Below are 11,918 nucleotides of genomic sequence, written 5' to 3'. Positions count from 1 at the left end.
GTTACTACGCTATATATGGTTTCAGGCATGTCATTTCTCCCAATGGATCGCGTTATATAATACTCGAGTTCATATATAATACGTGATGGAGTCGATGTGGGACTTGATACCCGTGGATATATATAACTCTCGATTACTTTTGATTCTTACACATCTACTCATTTAATTCTTACACATCTACTTTACGGTTGAGTCGATGTCACCCGTAGGGTAGTGCCCTGCGGGTGATGTGTCGACTAATGATTGGTTAAAATCAGTGGGTTTTACATGAGACCCACTAATTTTGACCAATCATGAGGTTACACGTCGTCCGCAGGATAGTGCCCTGCGGGCGGCATGTACTAAACCCTACTTTACAAATGGAGAATATGAGTAGATGATGACACATTTTCCTAATATTGATTTCTTTTTCACTTCAATCATGTGTGTTTTAGAAAATGTTCACATAGATTTTTGAATAATTAAGTAGTATAAAATATTCCATCTTTCTGCGTAATCTTGAAGAAGTTGAAAGCAAGGCTTAAAAAAAGAAAAAAATTGTAATTTTGGTCATTTATATTTGTCACTTTGCGATTTCGGTCCTTTATATTTTTATATTTTAGTTTTAATCATGCATGTTTTGATTTTTGACAATTTCAGTTATTTTTCTTCGAAAATGCTTACGTGACACTGTACACGTCAGCTCCACATCAGCACTGCATCGATGCCACATCAGCGCCACATCAGAAAAAAGACTAAAATTGTCAAAAAATAAAGATAGCAGACTAAAACTGAAATCTGAAAATATAGAGGACCGAAATCGCAAAAATATAAACATACCATGCCAAAAAAAGAATTTTCCCAAAAAAAGAATTGAATCGTGAATAAATGGTACAATCAAGTTTCAAATGAATTTGAGGAGACCTAATACAAGATTAAATTTGAAAAAGTGTTTTTAGGTTTTATTAGGATTTTAATTATATCAAGCAATTCGCATATTAAATTTTAATACAAAATCCAAAAAAAATTAAGAATAAACACATAAATATTCAAGTTATCAAACACAAATTAATTATATCAAGCAATTAGCATATTAAATTTTAATACAAAATCCAAAAAAAAATTAAGAATAAACACATAAATATTCAAGTTATCAAACACAAAAGTTTCACATCACAAATTGTGTGGAGTAAAAATTTATTCATTGTTGTTCAATCAAGTGTTATCCCTTAATCGTAAAGAAATAAATTCGAAACAAATTTTATTTCAATGTATTTAGTTTTGTTTTTTGTTTAAAAATTTTAAATTATTAAATTTTTCTATTTAAAATAACTTCTAAATTTTATTTTTAAATTAAATTAAAATTTTATTTAAAAATTACATTTTCACGCTTTTTACACATTAATTTAATTAATTTAATATGGCGGACTATAGAATTGAGGAATTTTTTCAAATTTTGAAAATAAACGCGGTTTTTTCTTGTTTTTTTTTAGAGGAATAGAAACTTTTAATTCCATAATATCAAGAGATACAATTTCTCGTAACCCAAAAAAGAAACCAGAACTATATACTTCCATATAGCAATAGAAGGATAATTAAAGGGATAATAGTTAAAATAATTTTGTAAGTTTGATTGTTTTGTGATTTGGTTCTATAAGTATTTAATTTTGGGTTTTGGTCCTATAAGTTTATTATATTTTGATTTTTAATTCTTTTTTATTTAAACAATGTTTTTATAACCGAACCGGTGATCAAATCGATCTAACTTAAAAAAATGATCCAACTAGTTGAAATGTTTTAACGAGACGATCAGATCGAAAAACCATTTATATAATATAATATAATTAATAATATATTTTAAATTATAAGAACCTAAAAAATTTATATAAATAAAAATATATATATTTATCGTAGTTTGAAAACTAAATAACTATATAAATATATTTAAAAAATTTATAAACTCTAATATTAATAACTACTATTTTTAACAAAGAAAAAAATTTCAAATAATTAGGTCTATATATAATAAAATATTAAATTAAGGTTTTAAAATAGAAAATATTTTTTTTAAAAAAACGAAAAACAAATTTTTCGTTCTTGATAAGTTCTGCCGGTTCAATCGTTAAAACGATTTTTGGGAGTATTTCGAATCAAATCAGTGACCAGTTTCGGGTTGAACCAGTTGGTACAGTACGATTTTAAAAACATAGCATTTAATTGTTGATCCGACAACACACACATCATCATTTTTCGATGTCATTTAAGCATTTTTAGCTGTCACATCAATATTTTATGATGCTACGTCAACACTCTATATATGAAGAAAGGACTAAAAACCAATTATAACTTAACATATAGAACCAAAATTAAAAATTAAATCCTTGTAAGACCAAAACACAAAATAAACAAACATAAATAAATATAAAGAGAATTAAAAACCGACAGGATATCTCAAAAAAAAAAAAAAAACAGAGGAACCACCGTATTTTATTGAAAACCGAAAGGAACCACTGCATTACACCGGATGATGTGGCAACGAATGACGAACTATATATGTCCATCAAAATTACAAATCCAAATAATTCATATGCAAAGATAGTTTGATGATGATGAAATTAATAAAACATTTTGGGAGTGTCCCTTGGTGAGACTTTTGGAGCCATTAGCAATGTGTAGTTGTCCAAAAACCGAGAGGAACCACCGTGACCATGATCCCATTTCATAGACTTGTAACAGTCGCGACATAGGTCGAACGTGTTTTCGCCTTTTTTGAAGCACTCGACGCAAGAAAAGAACACCCCCGGTACAAAGTCGCCACACGAGTCGCAGAAAGGTCGTCCACTCTTGATGATGTAGTACAACGTCAACACCTCCCAAAAATCCAGAGTAGCGTTACCGTTTTTGTCAAGATGCTTGAAAAAATTCGGATTCGCGAGTCGCGAGTAGCCTTCACGGCTCGTGAAGGCCAAGAACTCTGTAAGATCAACCTTGCGATCTCCGTTAGTGTCGAGAGATTGAAAGAATTGATGTGCTAGTGCCTGATCTTCTGGAGACCCTGCTCGATGTAGGGCCGTTGCAATCTCTTGGAGCTCTTCCATTTCTTTCTGTATAATATATATAACATGGGTAACAAATTAAATAAGCAAGGTTTACTGAATCGTACAAGTAAAATTAAATTGGTTGATGACAAAAAACGTTATTTCAGGTATGTAGAAGGTGTTAAGTGCTGGAATAATTGGTGATTTTAGGAAAAAGCTGCATTAACACGTTGAGTTACGGATTTGGATCCCCTACTGTGGCATCCCCGTAGTAAAGCTTGTTCGAGGAAGCCAACCTCCTAAGAATTGTATAAGGGAGAAAGGAAGAATTCTCAGAAGAAGAAGATTTTTATTCAGTTTTTGTTTACGGTTCCAATCAATACAATATTCTCCCTTTTCATTTCTATTTAGAGTCATGTATTTAATACTACACTTTCACCCTTTCTATGAACCTATTTGCATATACATCCTCCTGTAAAATCACTATGTGCTCCTTCTATTCTTGTGTAACTACATAATCCATCAAATGTGTTGGTAAGCTCCTCATTCTTGTGCTCCTGGTGCCTTTTACATCATCAATAGCTGCATCATTACCCTTCCCCTGAAGCACCACCTTGTCCTCAAGGTGAACTGAAGGAAAACATTTTCGAAAAACAGACAAGTCTTCCCAAGTAGTGTCCTCCAAAGGCAAGCCATGTCATTGTACAAAAAGTTGGTGTATATGGTCAGCACCTCTTCGAACTATCCTGGAACCAACCACCGCCAAAGGAGTAATAATGGGGTGATTATCCTCAATCATATCTGGCAAAGAAAAAACAGGAACCTGGTTTGGATTTGGGCACAATTTCAGGACTGAAATGTGAAAAACATCATGAATTTTACACTGTGGTGGAAGCTCAAGCTTATAAGCCACAGGTCCCACCTTTTTCAAAATCTTGAAAGGACCATAAAAACGCTTGCTAAGCTTAGTAAACTTCTGGCCGGAAACTGAAATTTGCTTATGTGGTTGTAAACGTATGTAGCACCACTGCCCTTCCTCAAATGAAACCTCCTTGCAATTCTTATCGGCAGCAGCCTTCATCCAAGACTGTGCAAGCTGCAAGTTTTCCTTTACTGATTGTAACACTTTATCTCTATTAATGAGCCAATGATCTACAGCTTTCACGGTTGAAAAACCAGCAATGTAAGAAGGCAAAGTCGGGGGAGCTTTGCCGAAAACCACTTCGAAGGGAGACATCCGAATAGCAGAATGATAACTTGTATTATAACAAAGCTCTGCCCAGATCAAATACTTAGCCCATCGATGCGGTTGCTCTGAAACAAAACCCCGGAGATACTGCTCGAGACAACGATTCAGAACCTCAGTCTGACCATCGGTTTGTGGATGGTAAGAACTGGACATTCGCAAAGATGTACCACACTGACGGAACAAGTCTTGCCAGAACTTACTCAAAAACACTAGATCCCGATCGGATACAATGGATTTCGGAAAAGAATTGTGTTTAACGCTGTCGTTTACCCTCACAACCCACTTTTTTTTAGTTTTTTTTTTATTTTCTTAATATATTTTAACTCTTTTTTTTCATTATTTTTTGGATTTTATTTCAAATTTATTCTATATCAAAATATTATTTCTTTATATTTTGTCATATATGTATATTTATTTTTCATATTTTTTGTTTCTCTTAATCGAATTTCTTCTAAAATCGATGTAATCGAACCGAATTAAATGAGGTTCATTCGATCGGTAACCACATTAAACAATGTAGTTTTTTAAAATAAAAATTATAAAATTAATAATTGAATATGTGATTTTTATGATAGTAAAACACATTATGCTTGAGAAAATAAAAAATAAAAAAAGATTAAATATATAAACATTAAAAAATACTGTATAAAAAATCAAAATATAATTGATTATTTATAATTATGTTAATTCGGTAAATCGATTTTTTATGAAAGCAAAAAATCGAACCCAATAATTAAAATTTTCAAAAAATAAAATCGATTTTTTTAATTAATCGAACCGAATTTTGGCTCGATTGGTAATTAAAGCACACATGACACAACATATAAATTATTTATTTGTGTTTCTATATTAACAATAATTAGTTTGTGTATTATTATGTAGTATTGAAATATAAATTATAAAAAGGAAAAAATAATATAAGAAAATTTGACAAAATAAAAAAAAGAATTAGAATGTATAATAAAAACAAAAAACAAAAAGAGAAATAAAAACCCTTAAATTTTAGCAAAAATAAAAACTCCAACAATGAAAAAAATTAAAGAATCAAAATATATATTTTTGTAAAAAAGCCAAAAAAAAAAAGAAAAAAAAAGTAGAAAAAAAAACTGTGGGGGTAAACGTTAGCATTCCCTAGTGTGGGGATGCCACAGTAGGGGATCCAAATCTTTGAATTACACGTTGGTTACACAATGCACATAAAATTACAAAATTATCTCTCTATTTTATTTGAAAAAAAATTTCCAAAATAAATTAAAGATATTTATGTAATTTCAAGTGCAACGTGTAACCCTCCGTGTACATGTAGAATCACCCGTGATTTTGATGCTATCCCCGTTGGAAAGGGCAAAAAATGTATGAAAGTTTAATACAGAAATATACACCAAATAATTTTAAATTATATTGGTCAAAAAATTAGAGGGAAGTTTGAGTTAATTACAACAATAATAATTAATATTTCTTGTATAAAAACTAATAATTTTTATGAATAACTCAAATAAAATATTCATCTCACAACATGTCTCGCAAAAGTTTTTTTTAGCATTCAAAGTGATGTTTTTAGAAACGGTGCGTCTCTTCCACGGTTTGCTCCAACAATTATACGAGCATCCTTTTCAGAGACGAAATACATTATCTTACATTCTTTCGTTCCAAATTGCTTAACTAGCAAACAAATTCTTCTATCTACTATATGTTTCTTTAATTTGTCTATAAATTTTGTTTTTGTTTTGAATGAATCAAATAGTATCCTTAATAAAGAAATGCTATATATATATCACATTCAAATCAAAGTCAAGTAATTGTAAAAGCTACATTAATTTCTAACTAGCTAGCTAGTTTTGAAAAATTATAGAGTTACCTTAATCCTCTCGCATTTTTGCGAATCGGCGCCGGCCGTCTGCATCTCCGGAGACGCCTCCTGTGCATCGGCGGTGGCTCGACTCATCAACAGCTTGATCAACGAGTACTGATCCAGCAGATTCTCCTTGGAGTGGTGGTGGGATACTCTTCCTCCTCTGTAACAAGCGCAGCACAAGTCGAACGTGTCGCCTCCTTTCCCAAGACACAGCGAGCACGAGAAGAATGGCCCCAGCAGAAAGCAGCTGCACCCGCTGCAGATCAGAAACATGCCGAGCTTTACGTAGTAGTAGTAAATGGCTAAAAACTCGTCGAAATCCAGGGATCCGTCGCCATTTACGTCGAACAATCTGAAGTAAGCTTCGTATGATTCGCCTGGATTGAACAATGTTTTGAACTCGAGGTGGCTTATTCGGCCGTCCCTGCTCGTGTCTAGTTTTGCAAAGCCTTGATTCATCAAGTTTCTTTCTTCTTCACTGCTTCTTTCGTAGTAAGCTCTCGCGAGTTCTTTCATCCCCGCCGCCATAACCGTTTCTACAGATCTCTAGCTTGCACAAAAACAGAGCTGGTTTGAGATCTAGTTTATCTTTGATCACTTCTATGTTAATAATTTCTGGTCAACGGCTCTGCTCACATGCAAGCCATAACTTGTGAACAATAAACTAATTAATTTGAAATAATTCTTTGTATTATTTTTAATGTTTAAACTTTTTTTTTTTTTAATCCATTATGTGTTTAAACTTTCAGTGTGTTTAGATGTCTAAAAAATAGAATTTGAAATTGGATTTGGATTTGGAATTGGATTTAGAATTGGATTTGGATTTTAAAATTCATGGAATTGAAATTCCATTATGTGTTTGGCAAAAAGTTAAAATATATTTTGGAATTTGATAGTATAAATTTTGGATAAATATTATTTTATAAAAAAAACTTAAAATTTATAAGTAAAGTATATGAATTTATTATTAAAAATAATTTTATTGCTTTATAAACTCAAATCCCGTGAAATTCGATCAATTTTGTCAAGATTTCACTTAACTAATTGAAATCCTATGAAATCCCACCAAATACCAATCCCGTTTTGAAATTCCCAGTTGCCAAACACTAAAACGGTATTTTTAATTCCAAATCCCACCAAATCCCGTCCAATTCCCGTGATCCAAACACAGTGTTAAAGTATTGATTATGAAATTGGAAACATTAATTGCATTCAAGAAATGTTTTTTTTTTCTTTTCCTTTTATTACAACAGAAGTCAAGAAGATTTTGTTTTAAGGTGGATTTGAAGGAAAAATTTGTTAGTGTAACATGGGTATTTGTCGTTGTTATATTAAGGTTGTACTCTAGGTTGCATCAATTTGGATACAAAAATACTTGAGTAATTTCATAAACCATTTAAAAAAAAAAAAAGAAAAAGAAAGAAGAAGCAGTCTTATGTTACAGAATCGTGAAATAGATTGGGAAAAAAAAAAAGGAAATTAAAAAAGAAGCAGAAACCGAAAAAGCAAATATTTTTTGCTTCCTTTCGACACTTTTACATGTTTTTCCTTTAAAAACTACTCAACAATTTCCAAATGCACAGTTTTCAGAAAAATAAATACCTCATATATTTTCACCAGTCTCCATCCCCTACATAAATACTACAAAACATAATTGGTTCTCGCCAAATTGAGCTTCTTCAATCTACCTTATAAATCCAAATCATTCATTTCCAAATACAGTCTCACAAATCGACATGTTATCACTTTTTTTTTTTATAGAAAAACATAAATAAAACTCGCAGTCGCGCCCCATCAGTTGCTCGACCTTATATATATAACAATAGTTCAAAACGGTGTCTACCTCGAGCCTGATGGCCAAACTTTTGCCGCCAACAGCAACGTGCAGTTGTCCAAAAACTGAGGAGTCCCGGCACCATGGCTATGATTCCACTTCATAGATTTATAACAATCGCGACAAAGATCGAACGTGTCGTTGCCATTCTTGTAGCATTCGACGCATGAGAAGAAGGCCCCCGGTATGAAGTTGGCACACGAGTCGCAGAATGGTCGTCCATTATTGATAATGTGGTATAACGTCAACACCTCCCAGAAATCGAGGGTGCCGTTGCCGTTTCTGTCGAGATACTCGAAAATTTTCGGGTTGGCGAGTCGCGAGTAGCCTTCACGGCTTGTGAATGCCAAGAACTCCTTGAGATCTACCTTTCGATCAGCGTTGGTGTCGATAGATTGAAAGAACTGATGCGCAAGTGCCTGCACTTCTTCCGACCCTGCTCGATGTTGGGCTATTGCAATCTCCCGGAGTTCTTCCATCTCTTTCTGTAACTCATAAGATTGAGAATAAACAGAGTTATATATTGTATAATTCTTCGTAAATTTACTTGAATTCTCGATAGATAAAAATAAATGCCGGCGATTTATTCACCTAGTGACAAGGGTGAGACCTCAATACCATATGATCATCAACTCCCATGTAATTAATAAAGGGATAATTGCATATACTACAAATGTAAAATCATGAGATTGCTAAAAACTTCCTATGATCTTATGACTATAAACCCTCGTGTTTTCATGTTTTGTGCACAAATACCCCCGGTAAATATATACGGATAAGGGGTTATGAGTTCAAATTTTGAAAACACAAGGAAGTATGTACTCAAAATTAAAAAAACATATGAAGCTAGTAGATCATTATTTTTTGATAAAGAGTTTTTTAGCAATTTCGATATTTCACATGAGTAATATATGCAATTACCCCATTAATAAATTCTCCCACCCTTGAAAATGCTCAAACTTACCATATTTTCTCAGAAGATAAAGGAAAATGCAAAAACTCCTATGAGACGGTCTCAAGGATCATTGTTATGAGACGGGTATCTTGTATGAGTTATCCATTAAAAAGTATTATAATTTATGTCAAAAGTATTACTTATTATTATAAATATGGATAGAATTGACCCGTCTCATGGACGATACCGTCTCACAGGAGTGTTACTCAAAGGAAAAATGGCAATGATGAAGTGACCAAACAATTAACATTAACAATTCATCCAAAAGCTTTTATTTAATCATTACAAATATTCTCTCGAAAATTTCTTTTCAAGTGTTTACCAATATGGATTTTATTTAATTTGGATGTATAAAATTTAGGTGGCATTTAGATTTGTGGATTTGGAGCTAACAATTCAAATGCATTATAACAAATTCATCCCTCACTTGGATGTTCTTGAAATTCAAATATTTACATTTTTGCTTGTTTATTAACCATTGGATTTCAAATTCCCACAAAATGAAAACGGTTTGAAATAGCTCGATCTCAAATCACTTTCTCAAATCCAACTGCCACCTAGTTTGAATGGATCTGAGATTATAGATTTGAAATCAATTGATTCAAATTCCTTGACGTGATTTGATAGACAAAATTCAAGTAGATTTAATCGAGTCTATATCAAGTTAGTCATGTATTTAACTAGGAATGACAATGGGTCGGGTATGGGTAGGATATCACGTATCCATTCACATACCCATTTATTAAATCCATCTCCATACTCATACCCATATCTGTCGGGTATTCAATTTCATCTCCATCCCCATACCCGTCGGAGTATCGGATATACATACCCTACTCATCTCCCATTTATCTATCTACCTCATACAAATACATTTGTTCAAATTTAAATTATTTTGATAAAAATATGCTTATTTATCAGATTTTATATCAAATTTATAAAAGAAAAAAAATAAAAGATAAAAGAAATCAATAACCTAATAACCTAAGAATTATAAGAAATAACAAAATATTATAAATAATTTATCTCAACATTATTATCCTACAAAACAGCGTTAGATTTATATTAATAATTTTCATTGTTAAATCCAACTAACATAATTCAACAAAAAAAATTAAATCAGAATTTTTTTAATATAAATTAATATGTAAATAAATATAAATTTATATTTATATTATATTTAATCGGGTATCGGATCGGGTATGGGTAGGATATCACTACATCCGCCTCCATACCCATATACGAGATCCCCATACCCATTTACTCATTTATTTAATCGGGTCCAAAAAAACACCTCCATACCCTCCTTCATTCGGGTCGGGTATCAGATTCTCCATCGGGTTCGGAGAAAATTGTCATCCCTATATTTGACTATTTTCAATAGTGACTGTGATGGATTTCAAGTACACCAAATATATGTTATAAGTGTAATTTGAAATTGATTCCTTAAATCCTTATTCTAAATTGAATATTTTTATTCAAATCAAATTCATCGATCCAAACGCAACCTATCTTAAAATAAATAGGGAAAAAAAAAATACACCAACACTAATTGAGTAATTGTCTAATTCTCTTCGGTATCAATCGGCCTGATCGAAGCATGTTTTCTTTATGTTAAATTGATAATTTTTTCCAGCTGACTATAAAGAAAATTAATTACAAGTAGATCAACACGATTACTTGAATGAAGACGATTCATGAAGGAATTAATTAAAAGTCGATTGGCGTGCCGTGGTATAATATTACAAAGTTATATATCCTTCCAACAGTTCTTTATAAAAGTTGTTTTAAGAATAATAAATATTTATTTAAATAACTATTCTATAAAAATATTTTAACATTTAATTACGGTATATACCTTAATCCCCCGGCTTTTTTGTGCATCAGCTGGTGGATCAGCAGGACCTTTGCACGCATCGGCAGTGGCTCGACTCCGCGACATCTTGATCAACGAGTAGTGATCGACGAGATTGTCCTTGGAGTGGTGGTGCGCCACTCTTCCTCCTGCGTAGCAAGCGCAGCACAAGTCAAATGTATCGTCGCCTTTTCCAAGACACAGCAAGCAAGAGAAGAATGGGCCCAGTAGAAAGCCTTGGCACCCACTGCATCCCAGAAGCATGTTGACCTTCATCGTCACGTAGTAAACGGCCAAAAATTCGTCGAAATCCAGGGTTCCATCTCCGTTCGTGTCGAATAGTCGGAATACGTTTGGGCCAGCTGAGTCGCCGGGATCCATCAATTGTTTGAATTCGAGGGGGCTCACTCGACCGTCCCCGTTCACATCTATCTGCGCGAAACTTTGGTTCACCAAGTTTCTTTCTTCTTGGCTTGCTCTAGCGTAGTACACTCTCGCGATTTCTTTCATCCCCTCCATACCTATCTCTGGATCTCTACCCTTTTGGTTTCGCACAAGATATAAATGTTACCTAGCTATATACAAAATTAGTATCTTGTATGTGGGATGTTCAATGTGTTATATTATTTTTTTTGCTCTGTTTGCGTAAGTCAGGATAATCAATAGTTGTGATCGTGGTGGAACAGATGGCATTTGACTTGTTCAAATATATTTAGATCCATGAGAAAAAAAATTATTTCGCAAAGTTATAGTTGACTTACGTGATTGCTTTTTTTTTTTTTTATTATTTTTTTGGAGAAAGACTTGCGTGATTTCATGGAAACAGGTTGGGTTTTTATCCTTGTGCAGTCCCAATTGTACGATTTATAAAGAAAACTAATTTTAATTTCGTATGTTTGTACTTTGCGATTTTGATCCTCTATGTTTTTATATTTCAGTTTTTGTTCTATATGTTCTGATTTTTGGCTATTTCATATTTTTTTCTTCGAAAATGCTTATATGACATTATACACGTCAGCACTGCATTGGTGCCACATCAGCACCACGTCGGTTAAAGGACTAAAATTGTCAAACAAATAAAGATAGCGGACTCAAAATGAAATCTGAAAATATAGAGGGCCAAAATCGCAAAGTGACAAACATACAAGACCAA

The 11,918-nt window shown here is 32.7% G+C and overlaps 2 protein-coding genes across 3 annotated transcripts; both read right to left on the bottom strand.

Moving 5' to 3' along the window:
* Positions 1-2,499: 2,499 nt before the first annotated feature.
* On the bottom strand, positions 2,500-6,653 carry LOC140867047 (uncharacterized). The gene is made up of 2 exons (XM_073272114.1): positions 6,125-6,653; positions 2,500-3,083 (listed from the first exon to the last, which is right to left on the bottom strand). The coding sequence occupies exons 1-2, from the start codon at positions 6,647-6,649 to the stop codon at positions 2,595-2,597; spliced, it is 1,014 nt and encodes a 337-aa protein (XP_073128215.1). The 5' UTR covers positions 6,650-6,653; the 3' UTR covers positions 2,500-2,594.
* Positions 6,654-7,708: 1,055 nt separating this feature from the next.
* LOC140866287 (uncharacterized) lies at positions 7,709-11,428 on the bottom strand. Of its 2 annotated transcripts, none has more exons than XM_073271248.1 (2): positions 10,760-11,428; positions 7,709-8,440 (listed from the first exon to the last, which is right to left on the bottom strand). In XM_073271248.1, the coding sequence occupies exons 1-2, from the start codon at positions 11,282-11,284 to the stop codon at positions 7,961-7,963; spliced, it is 1,005 nt and encodes a 334-aa protein (XP_073127349.1). In that variant the 5' UTR covers positions 11,285-11,428; the 3' UTR covers positions 7,709-7,960. The 2 variants fall into 2 exon arrangements, with proteins under 2 accessions (XP_073127349.1, XP_073127350.1); XM_073271249.1 differs by having other exon boundaries at positions 10,769-11,428.
* Positions 11,429-11,918: the final 490 nt, after the last annotated feature.

The sequence above is a fragment of the Henckelia pumila genome, chromosome 4, assembly GCF_033568475.1.
Source record: "Henckelia pumila isolate YLH828 chromosome 4, ASM3356847v2, whole genome shotgun sequence".
In the NCBI taxonomy this organism is placed as follows: Eukaryota; Viridiplantae; Streptophyta; class Magnoliopsida; order Lamiales; family Gesneriaceae; genus Henckelia; species Henckelia pumila.
Note: the sequence above shows the minus strand (reverse complement) of the source record. Positions and strands in the feature narration are given on the sequence as shown.